At 47.4% G+C, this 25,932-nt stretch overlaps 1 protein-coding gene across 14 annotated transcripts in view; it reads right to left on the bottom strand.

Annotated features, from left to right (window-relative positions):
• Positions 1-388: 388 nt before the first annotated feature.
• The window catches only part of exoc7 (exocyst complex component 7), a 41,864-nt gene continuing 16,320 nt past the window's right edge, over positions 389-25,932 (bottom strand). For 2 of the 14 annotated variants that reach the window (XM_033044689.1, XM_033044690.1), the window contains 15 exons: positions 25,546-25,632; positions 23,803-23,871; positions 20,681-20,826; positions 18,232-18,384; positions 15,656-15,754; positions 13,756-13,818; positions 12,263-12,329; positions 10,638-10,676; positions 8,457-8,522; positions 7,404-7,524; positions 6,224-6,319; positions 4,627-4,690; positions 2,839-2,880; positions 2,095-2,228; positions 389-560 (listed from right to left, as the gene is read on the bottom strand). In XM_033044689.1, coding sequence (XP_032900580.1) covers positions 458-560; positions 2,095-2,228; positions 2,839-2,880; positions 4,627-4,690; positions 6,224-6,319; positions 7,404-7,524; positions 8,457-8,522; positions 10,638-10,676; positions 12,263-12,329; positions 13,756-13,818; positions 15,656-15,754; positions 18,232-18,384; positions 20,681-20,826; positions 23,803-23,871; positions 25,546-25,632 — 1,349 coding nt within the window. In that variant the 3' untranslated portion in view covers positions 389-457. The remainder of the gene's footprint in view (positions 561-2,094; positions 2,229-2,838; positions 2,881-4,626; positions 4,691-6,223; positions 6,320-7,403; positions 7,525-8,456; positions 8,523-10,637; positions 10,677-12,262; positions 12,330-13,755; positions 13,819-15,655; positions 15,755-18,231; positions 18,385-20,680; positions 20,827-23,802; positions 23,872-25,545; positions 25,633-25,932) is intronic. The other 12 variants (XM_033044677.1, XM_033044678.1, XM_033044679.1 and 9 more) reach the window with 7 other exon arrangements.

Below are 25,932 nucleotides of genomic sequence, written 5' to 3'. Positions count from 1 at the left end.
TTCCGTTGTACCCATACTTAATATTTGTGTACTAATTGTGTATTCGCTTAAAGTTGAATTGAATTGAATTGAGAGAAAGCAGGAACGAGATACTGAGTTGGATGATCAGCCATGATCATATTGAATGGCAGTGCAGGCTCGAAGGGCCGAATGGCCTACTCCTGCACCTATTTTCTATGTTTCTATGTGACGACCCGAAACGTCACCTATTCCTTCGCTCCATAGATGTTGCCTCACCTTATGGTCTATTTGTGTGTGTGTGTTGTAGGACTACATTGTATGATGAATTCACCCAGCTCAAACTTATAGAAGTGAGGATTATGTCTGACACAGCTCAGTAACAATAACGGGTCAAGTCACACTGGTGGAAACAATTACAATGCACAAGTTTGATTCAATGAATACAAGTTTATTTACATAAATGAACAGATTGGCAAACGAGAGCAATACTGGACCTTCAGGCTGAAGTGTCAAAGAGCTTCTCAATCATCTCTTCAACCTGCTCCACTTTGTACTTCATGTATTTCTCAACATTCTTGGTGAAGGGAACATTTGAGTACCTGCGGGACAGTTAATGAAACAAGGCCGTTCATGTGTGACATCCACAGATACTGTGGGCCAAACCAAGACAAATACTGCAAGTGCTTATAGATCAGATGGCAGCCGGAGAGAGGAACAGCAGTCAATGGTTTGTGTGAAAGACCCTTCATCACAACTGGATAAACTTGTTTTAAAGGATAGTTTAGCAGTACAGCACACAATTTTACAATGCCAATTAACCTACAAACCTGCACGTCTTTGTGGAGTACTGGAGCTCCCGGAGAAAACGCACAAAGGTCACGGGGAGAACGTACAAACGTCGTACGGGCAGCACCTGCAGTCTCTGGCAGCGTGAAGCAGTCGCTCTGGCAGCGTGCCACCAAAGTTGCAGAAATAGGGAGCAGTGGAAATAAGGAGGGGGGTGATGGAATCCAGACCAAAGTATAAAAATACTCAGCGGGTGAGGCAACATCTATGGAGCGAAGGAATAGGCGACGTTTCGTGTCGAGACCCGGAAGGGTCTCGACCCGAAACGTCGCCTATTCCTTCGCTCCATAGATGCTTCCGGGTCCCGACCCGAAACGTCACCCATTCCTTCTCTACATAGATGCTGCCTCACCCGCTGAGTTACTCCTTCGATTTTATCCAGCATCTGCACTTCTTTCTCCCGCAGATCATTTCCCGTCGCTGCATAATTTGCTCGATCGGGAGAAATTGGCCCAAAGCTGAAACCAACAGGCATTTGTCTCTGCAGCAACTTTGTGGACTGCTGGTGTCTGTCTTTGGGACACCCTGAAGCCAAGTATTTTCAAACTATTGAAAACACCTGAAAGACACCTAGAGTGGATGTGGAGAGGATGTTTCCACTGGTGGGAGAGTCTAGGACCAGAGGGCGCAGCCTCACAATAAAAGGACGTACTTTTAGAAAAAAGATGAGGAGGTATTTTATTTAATCAGAGGGTGGTGAATCTGTGGAATTCATTGCCACAGACGGCTGTGGAAGCCAAGTCATTCGGTATTTTTAAGGCGCAGATTCTTGATCAGTACAGGTGTCAGGGGTTATGGGGAGAAGGGGGTTAGGAGGGAAAGATCAGCCATGACTGAATGGTGGAGTAGACTTGATGGGCCGAATGGCCTAATTCTGCGCCTAGAACTTAGGGATATGGACTAAATGCAGGCAAGTGGGGCATCTTGGTCGGTATAGACAAGTTGGGCCGAAGGGCCTGTTTCTATGCTCTGTGACTTTAGTGGAATAAAGTGCTGAGCAAGGGCCGACTCGAGATCTGTTGGGCAGAGTCTCTGATCAAGTCCTAACCAGATCAAGGGGAACACGCTATGGCTGTATTCAAAACTGTATCAGTGGCAGGCAAGATTGGCAAATGGATGGCCCATTCAGTAGCAAGAGTACTGTCGATGATATTCCACACTGACGACAGCCTGAACGTCAGCGAGAATGAAGAAGCTTCTCATTCAATCGCCCGCAACACAGGAACAGATCTCCCCGTGAAGTTCTCACAGGTACAACCCACCCCCGGCTCAGAACCACATGCCTACCTCTGCCAGAAGACTCGGTACGCCACAGTCACGTTCTCCTTCTGTGCTCGCCGGATCGTATCCCTCTGTTCCTTGTCCGGGATAGCCCACGACTTCTGGATCTTGCAGAGTTCTTCCAGGCCATCGTTAAATGCCTTTGAAACGAAAATGAGTTTCATTGAGGAGAACACATCCCCCACCCCCGCCCCCCCCCTCCATGTCCACTGGAACCACACACAGATTCAGCACGAATAGAGTGGATGTGCAGAGGATGTTTCCACTCGTGCGAGAGTCTAGGACCAGGGGCCACACAGTTTAAGAATAAGGAGTAAGCCATTTAGAACGCAGATGAGGAAACACTTTTTCTCACAGAGAGTGGTGAGTCTGTGGAATTCTCTGCCTCAGAGGGCGGTGGGGGCCGGTTCTCTGGATACTTTCAAGAGAGAGCTAGATAGGGCTCTTAAAGATAGCGGAGTCAGGGGATATGGGGAGAATGCAGGAACGGGGTACTGATTGGGAATGATCAGCCACGATCACATTGAATGGTGGTGCTGGCTCGAAGGGCTGAATGGCTTACTCCTGCACCTATTGTCTAATATTGTTCCTGGCCCAAGGTTTATGTTAAAGGTGCAGTATGTGAAAGCAATTGACACTCTCATGTACTTGCAGAAAGGTAAGGGTTAGGACACAAGACTGAGTGTCATGAACTAGAGGTGGCAGGAGAGGGAATCACACAAATGATGCTTGCACCAAGTTCCATCTTACCTTAAATCGGTCTTTAATCGCCTGCCTTTCTTTATCTTTTAACTGCAAAAATACCAAATGGAAGCGATCACTCCAGTGAATCATTGCCCGTATAGACCGCTGCTATAGTCACCATGATTAACGCCCATCTCACCCCTCAGCTAAACCAAGTTTGGACCTCGGTGCTGCTCAGGCCATCACTAATATTTGTCCACACGGGACTGGTGGATAACGAGAGAGCATCAGCTACAACCTGATGAAAGGGTTGAAGGCAGCACGCTGAGAGCTACCCACGCTGGAGAGGAGGGAGAACTGTTCAGCCCGCCATCGTTTGTCGGCACTGGGCCTCTACTCGCTGGAGTTTAGAAGGATGAGGGGGTACCTCATTGAAACGTACCGACTAGCAAAAGGCCTGGATAGAGTGGATGTGGGGAGGATGTTTCCACTAGTGGGATAGTCTAGGGCCAGAGGTCAGTCTCTGAATTTAAGGACCTTCCTTTAGGAAGGAGATGATGAGGAATTTCTTTAGCCAGAGGGTGGTGAATCTGTGGAATTCATTGCCACAGGCGGCTGTGGAGGCCAAGTCAATGGGTATCTTTAAGGTGGAAATTGAGATTCTTGATTGGTACGGGTGTCAAAGGATACAGGGAGAAGGCGGGAGAATGGGAACGATCGATCACCCATGACAGAATGGCATAGATGGGCCAAATGGCCTAATTCTGCTCCTATAACTTATTGACCCAGTCTAGTTAGACCAGGACTTTTTCCCCTTAACAAAAACTCAGGTGGTAATGCTATTGAGTTCAGGTGATCCAACCAACTACAGAACCATAAATCATTTAAAATAAATGTAGGATAAATGCCAAGAATCAGCAAGAGTGAATGAAGTGAAGCTTTGAGACGGTTGTAAGAAGCCACCTGTATAACTACCGTCCTGTAGACATCTACTGTCCTCACCATCAAGGCTTGTCCAAAGCCAACCCACACCACCCTGGCCACGCTCTCATCTCAGTCCCACCATCAGGAACGGTACCAGGGGCGGCACGGGGACACAGAGAGAGTTACTGCCTCACAGCGGCAGAGACCCAGGTTCGATCCTGACTACGGGTGCTGTCTGTACGGGGTTTGTACGTTCTCCCCGTGACCTGCGTGGGTTTCCTCCCGCATTCCAAAGACGTGCAGATCTGTAGGTTAATTTGCTTTGGTAAAATTGTCCCTAGTATGTGTAGGGTAGTGTTAATGTGCGGGGATCGCTGGTCGGCACGGACTCAGTGGGCCGAAGGGCCTGTTTCTTGAAACTAAACTAAAGAAAGCGGTACATGGAGGAGTCTGCAAACTATCAGCAGCTTCTTCCAAACTACCCATCAGGCTCATGAACACAAGACAACTCAACTATCAACTTGTGTGGACTGTGTCTTTGTTGCAGTGCGTGTATGTGTGTGCGTGTATGTGTGTGCGTGTGTGTGTGTGTGTGTGCGTGTATGTGTGTGCGTGTGTGTGTGTGCGTGTGCGTGTATGTGTGCGCGTGTATGTGCGTATGTGTGTGCGTATGTGTGTGCGTATGTCTGTCTGTCTATCAAATCTTTCCCCCTTCACCATGAACCTATATCCTCTGGTCCTCGATTCCCCTACTCTGGGCAAGAGACTCTGCATCTACCCGATCTATTCCTCTCATCATTTTATACAAGATTTCAAATGCTTGAGTATTGTGCATGCCATCTTCACGAGGGAGACTGAGATGGACAGTGGACAAAGGTCCTGCCAGCATCAACTAGATTGCAAGAATGGGATGGAGATGGTGCTACTCACTTTAGTTCCGGGCTGGAAGGCGGGCAGGTTACCCTCGGTAAGAGGCATCGTGACTTTTAACCAGCTGTGAAGATAATAGAAAGGTCAACAATAAGTGATGCAGTACAGAAGAGGCAGGCTAGACACTTTCCCGGCCCGTTGCCCCACTGACTAGACACAGAAAGCTGGAGTAACTTCGCGGGACAAGCAACATCATCTCTGGAGTGACGTTTCGGGTGGAGACCCTTCTTCACCCACTGTCTGCAAGGATGACCTTGTCACAGCTCGTGCTATTCACCTTCTCCAAATGCCTCTGATGGTGAAAGACTACAGTTTAGTTTAGAGATACAGCGCGGAAACAGGCCCTTTGGCCCACTGGGCCCGCGCTGACCAGCGATCCCCGCACATTAACACTATCCTACACATACATCAGGGACAATTTTGACATTTACCAAGCCAATTAACCTACGTTTAATTAATTAATCTGTACAACTTTGTACGAGTGTGGGAGGCAACCGAAAATCTCGGAGAAAACCCACGTGGGTCACGGGGAGAACGTACAAACTCTGTACAAACAGCACCCGTAGTCGGGATCGAACCCGGGTCTCTGGTGCTGTGCCACCATGCCGCCCACGTTGTGAAGCATTTCAATAACGTAAAGAATTATGTTATTACATAAAGAATGAATAAAAGTTATATCAAAAAGATTAAACTAATAAATTAATTAAAAGCGACACATATGAGAAAATAAAATGTAAACATATTATTTTCATTCAATTTTATAATAAACGTCAGTGATCGCAGTTGATGCACCAACCTGGAGATATAATGTGTAGGAAGGAACTGCAGATGCTGGTTTAAACCAAACATAGACGCAAAGAGCTGGAGTAACTCAGCGGGTCAGGCAGCAGAGATGATGCCTGCCCCGCTGAGTTACTCCAACTTTTTGTGCCTATCTTCTGAGAGATATAAAGTGTACTCTCACAGCCAGAGCTGCCCCCTTCCTCAAACTGGCACCCAGGTGCAAGCCTGAACAGTCAGTCGGCAGCCACAGCCGTGTGAAGGGGCATCAACACCAAGCCCAGTAAACCCACGTGGGCCGAAGGGCCTGTTTCCACGCTGTGTTCCTTGAACTAAACAAGTTCCACTTCGACTGCACCTCTGATAAAAGAGGGGGGGGGGGGGGGGAATGTGGCCTGGGCTCGATGGGCCAAATAACTATTTTTCCAACGTTGAAATCTGTAACGGAATATTTCCTAGAAAGGTGAGGCAGAGAGGCTGGGTTCGGAAGTGTTGGGGCGAACACTTCAGTCTGTACACATGGCAAAACTAAACCAATACCGACAATCCCAAGAGTTAGCGAAGCTACAAATCTGAAATAAATACTCGGGTCAGGCAGCATATGTGGAGACAGGCCCAACATTTACTGCCTGCAGCTCTGCAGATGCTGTCGAGTCTAAAGAAGGGTTCCAACCCAAAACATCACCTATTCTTTATCTCCAGCGATGCTGCCTGACCCGCTGAGTTACTCCACCAGTTCGGTGTACATCAGCACCTACATATTTTCTCCGCAGATGCTGCCCGACCTGCCGATAAACTGTTTTTTATTGTGAGTTACCTGCGCTGATAAGTCTGAAGCTGTTCATCGATGTGACTCCTGTACGCCTTGTCCGGGTGCTTCTGCGAAACCGCCACAAGTTGGATTAATTCCGACCTGCACAACATCAGACTGGAACGTTAGGAAACTAACTGCTTTTCATTATATTTTTGTAAGATATAGCATGTAAGCAGGCCCTTCGGCCCACCGAGTCGACGCTAATCATCGATCAACCGTACACACTAACTCTACATTAGCCCATTTTCTCATCCACTCCCTACACACTGCGGGGCAATTCACAGAGGGCCCAGTTAACCAACAAACACTCCACGTCTTTGGGATGCGGGAGGAAACCGGAGCACCCGGAGGAAACCCAGGAGGCCACAAGGCAGAACTCCACACAGATGCTTGATCAATGGTGTTTATTATTAATGTTTTATTATTATGAATGTTTAGTGTTTTCCGAGTCATTCGTAACTGTCACTGTATGTCATGTTGTTACTTGTGGGCGGAGCACCAAGGCAAATTCCTTGTATGTGAATACTTGGCCAATAAACTTACTTACTTAGACAGTACCCAAGGTCAGGGTTTCTGGCGCTGTGAGGCAACTGATCTACCCGCTGCGCCATGTGTATCGCTGCTGGCAAATTCATTTCACTGCACCTTCGGGTGCATGTGCTGAATGACATTGACCTTGACTTTGTGCCGCACTTTGAAACAATAATTAGTGGCTCTTGGCCACAGAACCCGACTGTAGTTGTTAACGGAAAGCAAAAGGCAGCCCAGTTGCGTGTGAAATCTGTTGGGCACAGTACACACGACGATTGAAATGGCCCAGACCTATCTGGCAGGTGCGTGAATCACCAGTAACTAGAAGAGCACAGGAACAGGCCCTTCGGCCCACAATGTCCGTGCTGAACATGATGCCAAGTTGAACTAATTCCCCTGCCTTCACATCATCCGTATCCCTGCATTCCCCGCGTATTCATGTGCCCGTCCAAAAGCTGTCGTATCTGCCTCCACCGGCAGCACGTTCCAGGCACAACTACAAATTCAAGTTGGAACACGGGGGGAACACGGGGGGGGGGGACTAGTTCACAAGAGGCAGAGCATGAGTGGAAATGGGAATCACTCTGTAATATCATTGGACAAGTTTCTGCCCGTTATCCTAAGAATGTGGGAACAATAATCACAAACTTACTTCTCCAGAGATTTGAGGATATAGTTAAAGTTATTGAGCAGGAAGACAGCGCCCAGTGCAGCATCTTCGTACACCTTGGCCTTGCTGTGCAGGTTCAGCTGTAGGTTGCCCAGTATCTTGCCTGCAGTAAGTAACGGGATTGTTTTACACTTTGCAAATTTTAATGCAATCAGAAATAAATTGCTAATTGAAAGAATTCAGGAGACAGTCACAAAATGCTAGAGTAACTCAGCGGGACAGGCAGTATCTCTGGAGAGAAGGAACGGGTCGAGCGAGACCCTTCTTCAGTCTGGACAAGGGTCTCGACCTGAAACGTCGCCCGTTCCTTCTCTCCACAGATGCTGCCTGTCCGGCTGAGTCACCCCAGCATTTTGTGTCTATCTTCGGTTTAAAACAGCATCTTCAGCTCCTTCGTACAGCAATGTACAAGAGTACGCTGTTCTCACATTCACTGTGCCCTGAAAGTCCATTCTCGCCGCCTCTCCTGGCAGCCTGTTGCAAGTGTGGCAGGACAGTTTTAATGAGAGTACTGCTGCAGCTAATGTCCGATCAGGTTTTGTCAGAATAATCACCAACTCTCCTGTTGCAGGCAGGGAACATTTAACACCAGGATTTCTACTTCAGCTATCAAGCTCCTCAGGCAGGTTAATAGACGGATGCGAATGCCATTATATAATGGGCAAGCAGTGGAAGAATAATCTTACATCAACCCCAAAAAACAATATTCCCCATCACTCCTTCTGAAGACTCAGACCACCAGACCACCAGACTCAGGAACAGCTTCTTCCCCTCTGTTATCAGGCTTCTGAACAGTCCACAGGAGGCAGTGGAGGCCAATTCATTGGATATTTTCAAGAGAGAGTTAGATTTTGCCCTTACGGCTAACGGAATCAAGGGATATGGGGAGAAGGCAGGAACGGGGTACTGATTGGGGATGATCAGCCATGATCACATTGAATGGCTCGAAGGGCCGAATGGCCTGCTCCTGCACTTATTGTCTACACAGTGACCACATGCCCACCTCCCCCTCCCTCCGTCTCCATGAATACTCACAGATGTAGTTACTAAGCAGCCGCCTGTTGAACTCAGAGTTGTAGGAGCTGCTCGAGGTGCCGATCTCTGCAAGGCAATCATATCCAGTCTCAGTTATAAAAGCAGCAACACACAGTGTACACACTTACTCTGCAGTGATGAGCTACTCTTTGGAGACCCTCGGACTATCATTGATCTGGCTTTACCTTGCACTCAACATTATTCCCTTATCACGTATCTATACACAGTAAATGGCTTGATTGGAATCGTGTATTGTCTTTCTGCTGACTGGTTAGCACGCAACAAAATATTTCCACTGGACCTCGGTACATGGGACAATACTGCCCTACTTTGACAAAAGGATGCAACTGACAGAAAGGCGTTTTCTTGTAAATGAGGAAAACATGTTTTTCTTTCAGCTCTCTGTGATGGAATCTCTTACTTCTCTGGTATAAATATTTTCAAATTGTACTCAGAGAAGACTGATTGTGTTCACCATTGGGTGTGGCAAATCTCAAATACCCTAAAACAAGCAATAACTACATTTTATCAAATTAGGGCAGAATAAACGGCAACTGTTCTAGGGGCGGGATGTTGGGATAAGATGCTAAATATTTTAAACACCTGGCCCCTCGAATATTTCCCCCTAATTTTGTGTAGTTTAGAAATACTGCGCGGAAACAGGCCCTTCGGCCCACCGTGTCGGCACTGACCAGCGATCCCAGCACACTAACACTATCCAACACACACACTAGGGACAATTTCCATTTATACCAAGTCAATTTACCTACATACCTGCACGTCTTTAGAGTGTGGGAGGAAACCGAAGATCTCGGAGAAAACCCACGCAGGTCACGGGGAGAACGTACAAACTCCGTACAGACGGCACCCGTAGTCGGGATGAAACCCGGGTCTCCGCTGTGCTGCTGTGAGGCAACTACTCTACCGCTGCACCACCATGACCCCCCATCATCTCTCCCCCCTCATCATCTCTAGAGGAACCATCTCATCCCAGATTTCAGCTCCAGGTGCTCTGGTGGGTCGGCTGCTCAGGAAAGGTGTAAGAGCAGCCCTCAGACAGAGGAGGAAGAACAAACGCTCTTCCCCGTTCAACTCCCTGACCCTCTGGTCATTCCACACGGTCACAGTCACGGGGAATTAAACAGGTCATTTATCCGTGTACAATCTATAACACTTCAATTCTGGCCACACCAAAGGCCCAAAGAATTTTGAAAGAGAAACAAATATTTTTAGGAAACCAAAGGGCAGATAAAACCGTGGAACAAATGGATCCTTCTTCAGGCTCTAGTCAGAAGGTACAGAAGGTAGTTGCCACAGAAGGTAGTTGAGGCCAGTTCATTGGCTATATTTAAGAGGGAATTAGATGTGGCCCTTGTGGCTAAAGGGATCAGGGGGTATGGAGAGAAGGCAGGTACAGGATACTGAGTTGGATGATCAGCCATGATCATATTGAACGGCGGTGCAGGCACGAATGGCCGAATGGCCTACTCCTGCACCTATTTTCTATGTTTCTATGTAAGGGTCCCGACCTGAAACGTCACCTATCCACGTTCCCCAGAGATGCTGCCTGACCCGCTGAGTTACTGCAGCACTCTGTGAAATGTCACCTATCCATGTTCTCCACAGATGCTGCCTGACCCGCTGAGTTACTCCAGCACTCTGTGAAACGTCACCTATCCATGTTCTCCACAGATGCTGCCTGACCCGCTGAGTTACTGCAGCACTCTGTGAAAAGTCACCTATCCATGTTCTCCAGAGATACTCCCTGACCCGCTGAGTTACTCCAGCACTCTGAGATTTTTTTTTGTTCCACACTGCTTCTGTTTCTGGGATCTTCTGAACCACCCTCCACCAGTACAGAGTCGATTACCAACTCGTCCTTTCGAAAGCGTAGCTGAATAATTCAGCTCCTTCGCATTACAAGATGACAACAGTCCAGCATACAAATGCAAGTCCTAGTTCTGATCTGTCATTAATTCTCCCCCATATTATTCTTCGTTCCTGAGCACTGTCCATCACAAACCCACCGCCAAGCTCCACGCTGGGAGCGAGCACGTTAGCGGGAGGATAAACCGTATGAAGTCATGGACCCAGTTCAAAACTGCATTGGTTCCATGGATGTAACATGAAGTGACGAGACAGATGGCGGAGATGAAGGGACTCACGGGTCCATGGACTCACCTCTGGGGTCTAAAGGAATATGGTAGGTGTCCCCTAGAACTATGGGTTAGAGCAGAACAAAACAAGTGCAAAAGTGAGAAGAGTTAAGAGAATGTTAAGCAGGAGTCAAGCAGTTCAATAAAAACGCTGTCCGGTTCGAGGGCAACGAGAACAGAGAGACAGCAGCAGGCAAACATCGATGGGGGTAGAGGGGGAAAGATTCAAAACCAGAGACTGACCACACGGGCCCACAGAGAGGCAGAGGAGTTGGGGAGGGGGAGACTACGTTAGACATGTAGCAGGGGAAGGGTGCTAGCTTGCATGCAGCAAAACAGTCTCACTGTACCTCCAGTACACGTGACGACAAACTGAACCGTGTCAGGGAGTGAACACAAGACCAGAGGGTCAGGGGAGCAGGCAGTGGGTGGTCAGGCAACAGATGCGGAGGACAAGGGGCGGAGGGGCACGGATACAGAATCGCATGAAGATACAACAAATCCACCAAAGGCAACAAGAGAAAATACATTTCTAAAGTAAATGCTGAATAAATACTGAAATATCTTATCAAGAGACGATGATGATGTACAGATCAGCCAGAGTTCCACAGCCCCGGCCACAGGGGGCAAATTTGACCGGCTGATCGTCCGCCTCTCCCAGTCGAGGGGACACATTTGCGGGGGGGGGGGGGGGGGGGGGGGGGGGGGCTTACCGGGGGAGATTTCAAATGCACTCTGGTAATTTTGTCCAGTTTAAATTATGTGCCAGACCACCAGGTGCTGGAAAATCAGTGGAGGAGGACCTGTACTTTGAAAGGCCTGAATTTTCAAATGACCTTAATCAGAGGTGAGAAATCCACTCTGCAGATTTTACATAAACCCCATTGATAGAAAGGTTTTTTTTCCCTAAGTTATAGGAACAGAATTTGGCCATTTGGCCCATCAAGTCTACCAAACCATTCAATCATGGCTGATCTATCTTTCCCTCTCAACCCCATTCTCCTGCTTTCTCCCCATAACCCCTGACACTAATCAATAATCTATCTCATCCTTATAAATAACCATTCACTTGGTAGACACACAATGCTGGAGGAACTCAGCGGGTGAGGCAGCATCTCTGGAGAGAAGGAATTGGCGACGTTTCGGGTTTAGACCCGAAACGTCTCTCTCCAGAGATGCTGAGTTACTCCAGCATTTTGTGTCTACCTTCGATTTACCAGCATCTGCAGTTCGTTCTTAAACATCTTAACCATTCACTTGGCCTCCACAGCCTTCAGTGGCAAATAATTCCACAGATTGACCCACCCTCTGGGCTAAAGAGATTTCTCCTCATCTCCTTTCTAAAGGTAAGTCCTTTTATTCTGAGGCTGTGTAGATGCTCCCACCTGTGGAAACATCCTCTCCACATCCACTCTATCCAGGCCTTCCACTATTTGGTAAGTCTCAATGAGGTCCCCCCCCACCCTCATTCTTCTAAACTCCAGCGAGTCCGGGACTGTTCAGGTATGGGGCCGGATGGAAGGTGGAGTAGCAAGAGTGCAGTTGGCGAGCCAGGGCTCAGCGGTGACGGAACTAGAGGGTTTACGGACAGAGGGACGAGGCAGCTCACACCCCACCCACCCACCCCCAGACAGTTGCAAACATACTTACCCTGAGACGCTAACATTGCGCTGGCTGTCTCCTGGAAATCCAGCAGTTGCTGAAGGAACAAGATGGCCTGAAGATGGAAAGACAATTGTTTCGTGGCAAACACTCATACGTTCATGTTATAGGAGCAGAATTAGACCATTCAAGTCTTCACCGCCATTCAATCCTGGCCGATCCATCTTTCCCTCTCAACCCCATTATCCTGCCTTGTCCCCTGACACCCGTACGAATCACTCTTCATCCCTGTCCAGAGCCCACGACCATCCACCTCATCCATGCTACTCGATTCAACAGGTCTTTGTTATTGAGGGAGTGCTGCGTAGGTTTACAAGGTTAATTCCCGGGATGGCGGGACTGTCATATGCTGAGAGAATGGAGCAGCTGGGCTTGTACACTCTGGAGTTTAGAAGAATGAGAGGGTATCTTATCGAAACATATAAGATTGTTAAGGGTTTGGACACGCTAAAGGCAGGAAACATGTTCCCGATGTTGGGGGAGTCCAGAACCAGGGGCCACAGTTTAAGAATAAGGGGTAAGCCATTTAGAACGGAGAGGAGGAAACACTTTTTCTCACAGAGAGTGGTGAGTCTGTGGAATTCTCTGCCTCAGAGGGCGGTGGAGACAGGTTCTCAGGATGCTTTCAAGAGAGAGCTAGATAGGGCTCTTAAAAACAGCGGAGTCAGGGGATATGGGGAGAAGGCAGGAACGGGGTACTGATTGGGGATGATCAGCCATGATCACATTGAATGGCTCGAAGGGCCGAATGGCCTCCTCCTGCACCTATTGTCTATTGTCTTGTTGTCCATCTGTCAGCCAGAACCCACGCACATGTGGAGCAGAGGCTGAACAAGCCATTGACCTCGGCCAGAGCTCTGGACATAGACACAGACCCCCCCCACCCGACACAGCTGTAGTGTTCCCACCGTCACCCCCCCCCCCCCCCCCCCCCCCCCCATTTGAGCCAACCCGGTGAAACATCGGGCCATCATTATTGATTGATTGAAAGACACAGCATGGGAACAATCCTTCAGTCCACACCATCTTTGGCCATCGATCGCCCGTTCACATTCGCTGTACGTTATCCCACCTTCCCATCCACGCCTCACACACGAGGGGGCAATTTACAGAGGGACAATTAACCTGCAAACCCGCACGCAGTAGGAATGCGGGAGGAAACCGGAGCACCCAGAGGAAACCCACGCGGCCACAGGGAAAACTCCACACGGACAGCACCCGAGGTCTAATCGAACCCGGGTCTCTGGCGCTGGGAGACAATAGACAATAGGTGCAGGAGTAGGCCATTCGGCCCTTCGAGACGATGGATCTACCTGCTGAGCCGCTGTGAAACCGTTATACAGTGTGTTTCTCTGTCGGACAAGAGAGACACAACCATTCATAGCAACTCTTGGTCGAAGCCACGTGTGTTTTGCAGATAAACTCACATCACATTAGATGCTACAGAACTAAATGAATGTGTTAGCACAGAGCCAACGTACATTACTGGTGAGTTCGTGGACAGTTCCATCTTTGGGCATGTTGTATTCCTTGTCAGGGTCATTCTAAAGAGGAAAAATACAAAATGGATGTTCAGTTACAAGAGCAGGGTTTGCTCGAAGGAAGTCAGTAACCAATCTTAGAACAAAGATTGTAAGTTGATTTTATTAAATATTGAAGACTAAAGGGCCTGTCCCACTTACGCGATTTTATCGGAGACTGCCGGCACCCGCCATAGTCGCAGCAGGTGGCTGAGAATGTTGAAAACCCAGCGGCGACCAGAACAAGGAACGACTCTTTGGGCGACTACTCACGACCATACAGGCATCACGTGTCGACATGTATGGTCGTCAGCAGTCGCACAAAGAGTCGTACCTTGTTCTGGTCGCCGCTGGATTTTCAATGTTGAAAATGTTCGACCACCCGCTGCGACTATGACGGATGCCGGCAGTCGCTGAAAAAATCCCGTAAAGTGGGACAGACCCTTAAGGATGAAAGAAAAATAATTGTTAAAGATATGTGAAAACCCATGGATGGAGCTGGGCTTTGATAGAGCATACTTCAGCTCGCTGAGTCCGTGCCGACCATCGATCACCCGTACACTAGTTCTATGTTATCCCACTTTCTCATCCACTCCCTGCACACAGGGGGGCCAGTTAACCTACAAACCCGCACGTCTTTGGGATGTAACCCAGGCGGTCACAGGGAGAACGTGCAAACTCCACACAGGCAGCACCCGAGGTTGGGTTTGAACCAGGCTCTACCCTGTGAGGCAGCAGCTCTACCCGCTGTGCCACTGTGTCGCCGACAGTTATTTTCCAACTAGGTTTGAAGATGATCGATCTCAAATGGACTCAGTAGTGCCAAGCTGACACGGGTGTCCAACAGAAACATTCTATTGCATAATATAGCTTCCAATAATCTATGTGCTTGGTGTTTACTGGACCACGGGTCTTGGACCTCGATACCGTCATTATCTCAAGCCCAACACTACACTAATCCCACCAACACCTTCCACCATCAGCGACTGAGAAAGGTTATTGTATACACCAGATAACAACAGCTTTGCCCATACCCCTCCCTACCTGTCCTATCCATGTACTTGTCCAAATGTCTCTTAAACATTGGGATAGTCCCAGCTACAACTACCTCCTCCAGCAACTCGTTCCATACCCCCACCACCCTCTGTGTGAAAAATTTACCTATTCAATCTTTCCTTCCTTCACCATAAACCTATGTCCTCTGGTTCATGATTCCCCTACTTTGGGCAAGAGACTCTTGTGTGTTCACCCAATCTATTCCTCTCATGATTTTGTACACCTTATAAAATCGCTCTAAGATTTACCCCTAACCTGAATGATTTTAGTTTAGATTAGAGATACAGTGCGGAAACAGGCCCCTCGGCCCACCGGGTCCGCGCCGACCAGCGATCCCCGCACATTAACACCATCCTACACACACTAGGGACAATTTCTACATTTACCAAGCCAATTAACCTACAAACCTGTACGTCTTTGGAGCGTGGACAGAAACCGAAGATCTCGGAGAAAACCCACGCAGGCCACGTGGAGAATGTACGGACAGCACCCGTAGTCGGGATCGAACCTGGGTCTCCGGCGCTGCATTCGCTGTAAGGCAGCGACTCTACCGCTGCGCCACCATGACCGCCCTTTAACCCTAACCCCTAACCCAACATCAATCCCAATATACTCCCCATATTCCCATCACCACTCCTGCATTGTACCACTCCCCTGCATGCAGGGCATAATCTAAAGTGGCCAATTCATAGACTAAGCTCTTCAAACCTGGACTTTTATAAACAATTATACGATCTTTAGCTTAAAGTTGACTTGGATACGTAGAGAGGAAATATCCAAGAGAAACGCCACTGTCACGATTTACCTTAATGCTATCTGCAAACTCTTCCAGAGCTTTAGCTCCCGTGGTCTCCATGGATGTGATAAGCACTGGCAATTTATTTTTGGTGCTGGCAGCTGTGCCCTGCACAAAGCAAGCAGAGCAAAGACAATTAGCTGACTACAAACAAAACATGACACAGAGTGCTGGAGTAACTCAGCGGGTCAGGCAGCATCTATGGAGCTAAGGAAATAGGCAACGTTTCGGGCCGAAACCCTTCCGGGTTTCAGCCCGAAACGTTGCATATTTCCAGAAGGGTTTCGGCCCGAAACGTTGCCTATTTCCTTAGCTCCACAGATGCTGATGCACCATAACTCAGCGGGTCAGGCAGCATCTGTGGAGAACATGGATAGGTGACGTTTCACAGAGTGCTGGAGTAACTCAGCGGGTCAGGCAGCATCTGGGGAGAACATGGAAACGTGATGTTTCAGGTTGTGACCCAGCTTCCAGACCTGAAACGTCACCTGTCCCTGCTCTCCAGGGATGCTCATAAGTTGTAGGAGTAGAATTAGGCCATTCGGCCCATCAAGTCTACTCCACCAGTCAATCATGACTGAACAATCTTTCCCCCTGAACCCCATTCTCCTGCCTTCTCCCCATAACCCCTGACACCCGTACTAATCAAGAATCTGTCAATCTCCGCCATAAAAATATCCATTGACCTGGCCCCCACACTGGTTGGTGGCCATGAATTCCACAAATACACCACCCGCTGAGTAAAGAAATTCCTCCTCATCTCCTTTCTACAGGTACTTCCTTTGATTCTGAGAGTGCCCTCTGGTCCTAGACTCTGCCACTACATAGAAACATAGAAAATAGGTGCAGGAGAAGGCCATTCGGCCCTTCGAGCCAGCACCGCCATTCATTGTGACCATGGCTGATCGTCCCCAATCAATAACCCGTGCCTGCGATCTCCCCATATCCCTTGACTCCACTAGCCCCTAGAGCTCTATCTAACTCTCTCTTAAATCCATCCAGTGACTTGGCCTCCATTGCCCTCTGTGGCAGGGAATTCCATAAATCACAACCCTCTGGGTGAAAACGTTTTTTCCCACCTTAGTCTTAAATGACCTCCCCTTTATTCTAAGATTGTGGCCCCTGGTTCTGGACTCACCCAACATTGGGAACATTTTTCCTGCATCGAGCTTGTCTAGTCCTTTTATAATTTTATATGTTTCTATAAGATTCCCCCTCATCCTTCTAAACTCCAGTGAATACAAGCCTAGTCTTTTCAATCTTTCCTCATATGACAGTCCCGCCATCCCAGGGATCAATCTCATGAACCTACGCTGCACTGCCTCAATCACAAGGATGTCCTTCCTCAAATTAGGAGACCAAAACTGTACACAATACTCCAGATGTGGTCTCACCAGAGCCCTATACAACTGCAGAAGAACTCAGGCAATCATCTCTGGGATCATTCTCGTGAACCTCCTCAGGACCCTCTCCAGAGCCGGCCCATCCTCCCTCAGTGATGAGGCCCAAAACTGCTCACACTAGCCCAAATGTGGTCTGACCAGCACCGTACTAAGTCTCAGCATTGCATCACTGTTTTATGTTCCAGTCCTCTTGAAATACATGTTTAAGAAAGAACTGCAGATGCTGGTACAACCAAAGGTGGACAAAAAAAATGCTGGAGAAACTCAGCGGGTGAGGCAGCGTCTGTGGAGAGAAGGAATAGGCGACATTTCGGGGCGAGAACCCGAAGGAATAGGTGACGTTTCGGGTCGAGACCCTCCATAGATGCTGCCTCATCTGCTGAATTTTTGTTTACCTTCTGCACTCCAAATAATTGTTTATTAAACCAAGGATGTCCTTCCTCAAATTAGGAGGCCAAAACTGTACACAATACTCCAGATGTGGTCTCACCAGAGCCCTATACAACTGCAGATGAACCTCTTTACTCCTATACTGAAATCCTCTTGTCCTTTGGGTCGAGACCCGGAAGCATTTATGGAGCGAAGGAATAGGTGACGTTTCAGGTCGAGACCAGGAAGCATCTATGCAGCGAAGGAATAGGTGACGTTTCGGGTCGAGACCCTTCCGGGTCTCGACCCGAAACGTCACCTGTTCCTTCGCTCCATAGATGCTGCCTCACCAGCTGAGTTTCTCCAGCATTTTTTTTGTCTTCCTTCCTCTTGAAATAAATGCTAACATTGCATTTGCCTTCCTTACTACTGATTCAACCTGCAAATTAAAGGGCCTGTCCCACTGTACGAGGTAATTCAAGGGTTCTCCTGAGTTTCCCCGGATTCGAACTCGGAGAATTACGATAATAACCACTCATACGTACTCGTGGCTCTCGTGGACATTTTTCAACATGTTGAAAAAACTTCACGAGCTTATCGCGTTTCCCGAGTACCTGCCGTTAGCGTTACGAGCCGCTAAGGGACGTCCCGAGCTCCGACGTACCCGCTACGTACTTACCACGATTTTAATTATTTTTTTTAACTAGGGAGAGCTCTTGGGTAAACACATACAGTGGGACAGGCCCTTAACTCTTTTGGAATCATGCGCCTGCACTGGCAAGTCCCTTTGCACCACTGGTTTATTTCACTCACCTGCAGAACTTGATCAAATTCCTGTTTCATCAGCTTGAGGTGCTTGAGGATGGGGAAGATGGTGAGGACTGCCGAATAGTCGTGTCTCATGATGGCTCGGCGAGCAGTGGACACGATGTTCTCCCCTTCCACCATGAGAGAGTCCAGAGCTTCCTGCAACATTATAACAAGAGGAGCACAAACATAATTCAGTTTAAAAAGATGTATAAAAACACTTTTTTTTTAAAGGATATTGGGATGAGGATAGGTGATTGTGAGAGGGATATTTGTTATACTGATTGTATTGGGAAGGGTGATTATAGGGTGATGAGTTGTATATATGACTGATACTGTACAAGATACTGATACTGATATGACTGATACTGTACAAGATACTGTATAGTATATGAGGGGTTTTTCTTTTCTTTTCTTTTTGGGGGTTTTTTCTCTCTTTTTTGTATGGCTTTGTAAATATTTGATTAGTGTATAAATGTAAATAATTTGGTGTACATATAGCTGCTGGTGTACATGTGGTGTACATATAGCTGCTGGTGTACATATAGCTGCTGGTGTGCATATAGCTGCTGGTGTGCATATGGTGTACATATATATAGCTGCTGGTGTACATATATATAGCTGCTGGTGTACATATGGTGTACATATAGCTGCTTAATTTGTATAAGATAATTATAAGCAGTTGAATAAGGGGTGGGAATTAATAAGCTTTGGCTTCTTCCTGCTCCTTTTTGAACACACGATTTCATTTATTTATGGATATTGTTTATGACACTTTATAAATATTCTTGTTTTGTTTTTTGGATGCTGTTTCACACTTGCTTTTTATTCTGCTCGAAATAAAGAATTAAATAAATAAATAAATGCCTTTATAACAAGAGGAATCGAATATAGGAGCAAAGAGGTCCTTCTGCAGTTGTACAGAGCCCTAGCGAGACCACACCTGGAGTATTGTGTGCAGTTTTGGTCCCCTAATTTGAGGAAGGACATTCCTGCTATTGAGGGAGTGCAGCGTAGATTTACAAGGTTAATTCCCGGGATGGTGGGACTGTCATATGCTGAGAGAATGGAGCGGCTGGGCTTGTACACCCTGGAGTTTAGAAGGATGAGAGGAAATCTCATTGAAACATATAAGATTGTTAAGGGCTTGGACACACTAGAGGCAGGAAACATGTTCGCAATGTTGGGGGAGTCCAGAACCAGGGGCCACAGTTTAAGAATAAGGAGCAAGCCATTTAGAACGGAGACGAGGAGACACTTTTTCTCGCAGAGAGTGGTGAGTGTGGAATTCTCTGCCTCAGAGGGCGGTGGAGGCAGGTTCTCTGCAAGCTTTCAAGAGAGAGCTCAATAGGGCTCTTAAAAATAGCGGAGTCAGGGGATATGGGGAGAAGGCAGGAACGGGGAACTGATTGGGGATGATCAGCCATGATCATATTGAATGGCGGTGCTGGCTCGAAGGGCCGAATGGCCTACTCCTGCACCTATTGTCTATTGACATGAGGAAAGAGAAGCCAGTCGCAGGCTCCGACACCCAGCGTGACCACGTTCACCCTCCCCTTCCATCCAAACCAAAACGCAACATGGTGGAGTAGCTTTAGGGGGCCAGGCAACATCTGTGGGCAGACAGGCGATGTTTCGGGTTTAGACCCTTCTTCAGACTGGTGAAAAGGGCTGAACAATTTCACTGTTTTATTGTTTAAGAAGGAACTGCAGATGCTGGAAAATCAAAGATGTCTGAAGAAGGGTTTCGGCCCGAAACGTTGCCTATTTCCTTTGCTCCATAAATGCTGCTGCACCCGTTGAGTTTCTCCAGCACTTTTGTGTACCCTGAACAATTTCACTGTTCTGAACACGGATTCTGAAGATTCCTTACCCTTGTTCAAAGAGAAACTTCTATACGAGGAGGAATTTCTTTGCGTGTAAGAAAGAACTGCAGATGCTGGTTTAAATCGAAGGTAGACACAAAATGCTGGATTAACTCAGCGGGTGAGGCAGCATCTCTGGAGAGAAGGAATGGGGTTCGGGAACGTTTTCGGGTCGGGTCTGAAGAAGGGTCTCGATCCGACACGTCGCCCATTCCTTCTCTCCAGAGATGCTGCCTCACCCGCTGAGTTACTCCAGCATTTTATGTCTTCCGAGGAATTTATTTAGCCGGAGGGTGGTGAATCTGTGGAATTCATTGCCACAAATGGCTGTGGAGGCCAAGTCAATGGATATTTTTAAGGTGGAGACTGATAGATTCTTGATTAATAAGGGTTTCAGGGGAGAAGGCAGGAGAATGGGGTTGAGAGGGAAAAATAGATCAGACATGAACGAGTGGCGGAGTAGACTTGATGGGCCGAATGGCACAATGCTGCTCCTATACCTTATGAAAGAGAAACACGTATGTTTTAACTGATGTAAAGGGTAAATGAACAGCTGATAGATGGATAGGATGAAGAGCGGAGAGTCTTACCTGTATCAAGGAGTCAAACGTTCTCTTCTGGTGGTGCTCAGGTATGATGTCGGTGAGGAGCAGGTACTCGCTCTGAACCAGCTTTACAAAGGCACTGATACAGTGAATGTAAGAGTCGATTTCACTGTCCATTATATCCTCCTTCCCTGAGCAAACAGGAGAAGATGTAAGGAAGGAACTGCAGATGCTGGTTTAAATCAAAGATAGACACAAAATGCTGGAGTAACTCAGTGCGACAGGCAGACTGAAGAAGGGTCTCGACCCGAAACGTCACCCATTCCTTCTCTACAGAGATGCTGCCTGTCCCGCTGAGTTACTCTAGCTTTTTGGGTCTATCTTTGACTCTATGCAGCGTTGATTAGCGACTCCAGCATTTTGTGTCTATCGGAGAAAGTGTAAGGATCCAAGGAAGACAAAGCAGACACATGCCCAACACAAGCTGCAGGCCTAATGTGTCCAAGCCTGACCACGTTACTCCCATGGATTTGGAGACAGCGTGCTTGCCAGCAGAGCAGCACCTACTAATACTACTCTTGGGAGGGGCATGGGGAAAGCTGTGGGGGTGGGCTTATCAGATCAAAGGGACAGATCGTAGCCTCAGACAAGGGGAAGGGAAGTAATGCTTACAAAGCGAGGGAAGAAATCCCATTGAAAGGGTGTTCATACAGTTATTGGCTGTGAACTTTTTCCATGTGTAGAAAGATGATATTCTATTATCCACAGGATGATTGATTCAAAGATACAACATGGAAACAGGCCCTTCGGCCCACCGAGTCCGTGCCGACCATCGATCATCCGTTCACACTAGTTCTATGTGATCCCACTTTTTCATCCACTCCCTGCACACTAGGGGGTAATTTACAGAGGGGTCGATTAATCTGCAAACCCGCACGTCTTTGGGATGTGGGAGGAAACCGGAGCACCCGGAGGAAACCCACGCGGTCGCAGGGAGAACGTGCAAACTCCACGCGAGGTCAAGATCAAACCTGGCTCTCCGGCACTGAGAGGCAGCAGCTCTACCCGCTGCACTACTGTGCCGTCTCAATCAGGTTAACGTTAGATTACTTAAATTGCATTTACCAGTATGCTGCAATATTTCAAAACCTTTAATGTAAAATGCTCGCTATTAAATGTAACTAAAAAGGGTCCACGGTGCATAAGGTGCGGAGTTTCAACCTGGCAATACATACACTCCCAGCAGGGGTCACTAGAGAGCTACACAGATCAATAATAAAAACAGCAAATGCTGGAAGTAGACAAATAATGCTGGAGAAACTCATCGGGTGTGGAGCGAAGGAATAGGTGACGTTTCGGGTCGAGACCCTTCTTCAGACTGATGTGGAGGTGGTGGGGGGGGGAGAAGAAAGGAGGAGGCAGAGAGGAGGCTGCTAAATTGTCTTCGAAGAGAGGAGAACTTCAAGGTAGGCATACCTTGAGGAGATTTTACAGTGGAGTAGATGAAATGTTTAAGAAAGAACTGCAGATGCTGGAAAAATCAAAGGTAGACAAAAATGCTGGAGAAACTCAGCGGGTGAGGCAGCATCTATGGAGCGAAGGAAAAGGTGACGTTTCGGGTCGAGACCCTTCTTCAAATGCTGGAAGTACTCAGTTAGTCAGGCAGCATCACTTTTCATTTCACTGCAAAAACTCGTATGTGTATGTGACGAATAAACGTGACTTTGATCTGTTGAGAATCTACTGTTGCCCTTCGCCAGAAAAGTGAGAACAGGGGGAAGGGGATAGAACAAGCAAACAGAACACCTGTGATAGGCAGGATGTGTAGGAAGGAACTGCCGATTCTGGTTTAAACCAAAGATAGACACAAAAATACTGGAGTCACTCAGCGGGACAGGCAGCATCTCTGGAGAGAAGGAACGGGTGACGTTTCGGGTCGAGACCCTTCTTCAGACTGAGAGTTTGTAGAAAGGGAAACCAGAGATATAGACTGTGATGTAGAGAGAGATATAGAACAAAGAAATGAAAGATATGCAAAAAAGTTACGACGACCAAGGAAACAGTCCGTTGTTACGTGTAAATTGTCCTTCGTGTGTGCAGGATAGTGTCAGTGTGCGGGGATCGCTGGTCGGTGCGGACTCGGTGGGCTGAAGGGCCTGTGTCTGCGCTGTATCTCCAGCATTTTTGTCTACCTCTGCACTACAAATAATTGTTTATTTCACCAAAGAGACTGACAAGCCATTAAATCCAAGATGATTGATAATCTTGCTCTTAAATTTCAACACAAGCCATTATACATTATTGGAATCACATATATTATCATCAAGTCAACATAACACAATTAGGAGATAACTGTGATATAAGAATTGCAGGGAATATTACAAGGCCCGGAACTCACACATCATTGGAAGATCTGCTGACATTACTGGACAAGAGTAACACTAAAGGGCTTGTCCCACTTGGGCGTCATTTGCGCGTCACGCAGATGGCGAGCGAAGATTTTGTACATCCCAAAATCCTGGGGCTCCGTGCGCGACTGCCTACGTTACCACGCACCATGCACGCATCACGTGTCGCGTAAATGACACGCAAGTGGGACAGGCCCTTAAGACTTTAGAGATGAAGAGCCAGATGAACGATAAAGTGCCAGCCTGATCTATCTGTCCCTAGATGTAGGAAGGAATTACAGATGCAGCTTTAAACCAAAGATAGACACAAAAAGCTGGGGTAACTCAGCGGGTCAGACGGCATCTCTGGAGAAAAGGAATAGGTGGCGTTTTGGGTCGAGACCCTTCTTCAGTGATGCTGTCTCGACCCGACTCGTCACCTATTCCTTTTCTCCAGAGGTGCTGTGTGAGTTACTCCAGCACTTTGTGTCAACCTTCCATCCTTCCCTACCCTGTGATCCACAGCACACTCTACAATCCCCCCCACTCTGGGGCTGGAGGAGAGGGAAGAGAAGACGTTAGCCATTGAGCAGCCAGGGAAGGGATAAGGAGATGAAGAGAGGGCAAAGGATCGACATGAAAGAAAAAAATGTAGGCCAGGTAAATTATTCCAGCAATTAAAAAAATGTTGAACTGTTATTTCCATGTTAAAATTAAAACATTGTTAAACGAGTCGATGGAGCTTGGCTTTGTTTGTTGTTAACACAAGATGGAACTTACCGGTAGGAGGGCCATGCTTGTCACTCAGCGGCTCAGACAGATGTTTAGCTCGCAACTCGTAATCATGACCTGCTCGGATGTTAATTAGCAGAAACAGAAGGGGCTGATCACAGCTGCTGAAAGGACGGACTATGGCCATACATGGAAACTGTCAGAGAAGCCTCTCCCGTCAGCTGGCAGACTTTAGAAAGGAGTGCGATCCAACAAGGAGGCAAAGCTACTCTATTAATGCAAATTTCATGCTGGGTTTTGGGGGTTTTTCTTAAACATCGATCGAAATGTAATTTGTACAGGACTTGGTCACAGAGTCGTACAGCTCAGCAACAGGCCCTTCAGCCCAACTCCTCCATGCTGACCCATGATGTCCCATCTAAACTAGTCAAACTTGCTTGTATTTGGCCCATATCTGCCACAGCCAGACATAAACACAGCTTTTTTCCACGAGTAGTAGCTCGATTTAATAACCAAAAGTCTGTATCCTCCTTTTTCACTGGTATTTTATTTCATTCACATGTTTAATCGATAATGTTTTATTATTAATGTTTTATGTATCATTCTTAACTGTCACTGTATGTCATGTTGTCACTTGCGGGCGGAGCACCAAGGCAAATTCCTTGTATGTGAATACTTGGGCAATAAACTTATTCATTCATTCATATCCCCCTAAACCTTTCCTACCCATGTTGCTGTCCAAGTGTTTTCAAATTCCACTTTCCAAATGAAGACTACAGCTTCCCAACCTAGGTGTGAAGTGGTTCAGAGGGGAATGCCTACTGGGCCCAGTCTAACTATCACCCTTTTTAACATATTCCCATTATAAATTATTATGGAATTTACATTGGAAAGCGACCACATACACTCGCCTGCCACTGATGTTTAGATATTAGTTTAGAGATACGACATGGACACCGGTCTTCTGGCCCACGGAGTCCCCACTGACCAACAATCACTCTGGCACCGTGGATAGCCGCAACCCGCTCTGGCATTGCGGAAATCACCCTGCGAGCCAGATCGGCCCGCGAGTTTGACACCCCTGCACCAGTTGTCCTAGTTTCGTACTCACTTCCTACACACTAGGGAACAATTTACAGAAGTAATTTAACCTACAAACCTGCATGCCTTTGGAATACGGGAGGAGAAAACAGCGTTTGTAGGTTAATTGGATCTGTGAATTGCCCCGGGTGTGCAGGGAGTGGGTGAGAAAGTGGGATTACATGGAACTAGTGTGGTCGATAGTCGGCACGGATTCAGTGGGTTGAATGGGTCGTTCCCATGCTGTATCTCTAAACTAATCATCTGTCCTACAATACAGTCTGCCTCTAAAACCTTCTCCATTCATTCTAGAAGTCACTGCCATCGTTCCTGTGATGTATTTGGCATTTGCTTAGAATCCCATCTGCAGCATTTGATGGAGAATCCTTTTCATATGATACTTTATTCTCGTACGGGACAAGCTCGTCAACTAATCATCTCAATACCTTCCCCTCCCCATCTTCCCCACTCGTACTAACCCCATCAGTGATCACTGGATTTAGACCGAGCTTCGGAGTGGCAGAAACAATTCTCTGCAGGTTCTTGCAAGGTTCAGACTCCCTTCTAGAGTTTGAGAAGTGTAGGTTAGCCAAGGTGTGCTGAAGGTGGAGGAGTTAGAATTCTTAGGAAGCACTAGACGTTGTTAATGAAGTGCAAGACTTTGCAGTAGAGACAAGAAGCAGTGTGGCCAGGGTCAAGGGAAATGATTACCTTCAGTGGGAGCAAGATTAGAAACACCCTTTTTGCCATCCAGCTGAGAATATTGTTTCAGAAGGTTCTGAGCCTTACGGATTGTGCCTGTTACCATAGTGATGCAGAAAAGACAAGACCTCGGCAAATCAGTGAGAAACACCAGACCCCTGCCACCAACACCACACCAAGTCCAGAGGATCTGCCAGGAAACTCTGACACCAGGACGGAGGTTAAAGCAAACAAAAAGCTACTTAAAACGGACATCACAAGAACTAGGGCAGAGCAAATCATACAACATTAGATCATTGCTTAGAACAATCTTAAACTAGCTAAAGATACATTCTACAAATCAAAATACACTTTTACATTCCATAATCCTTTGACTACAACTAAAACAAATATTCC

The sequence above is a fragment of the Amblyraja radiata genome, chromosome 26 (genome assembly GCF_010909765.2).
Source record: "Amblyraja radiata isolate CabotCenter1 chromosome 26, sAmbRad1.1.pri, whole genome shotgun sequence".
In the NCBI taxonomy this organism is placed as follows: domain Eukaryota; kingdom Metazoa; phylum Chordata; class Chondrichthyes; order Rajiformes; family Rajidae; genus Amblyraja; species Amblyraja radiata.
The sequence above is the reverse complement of the archived record's forward strand: the minus strand, read 5'-3'. Positions and strand labels throughout refer to the sequence as shown.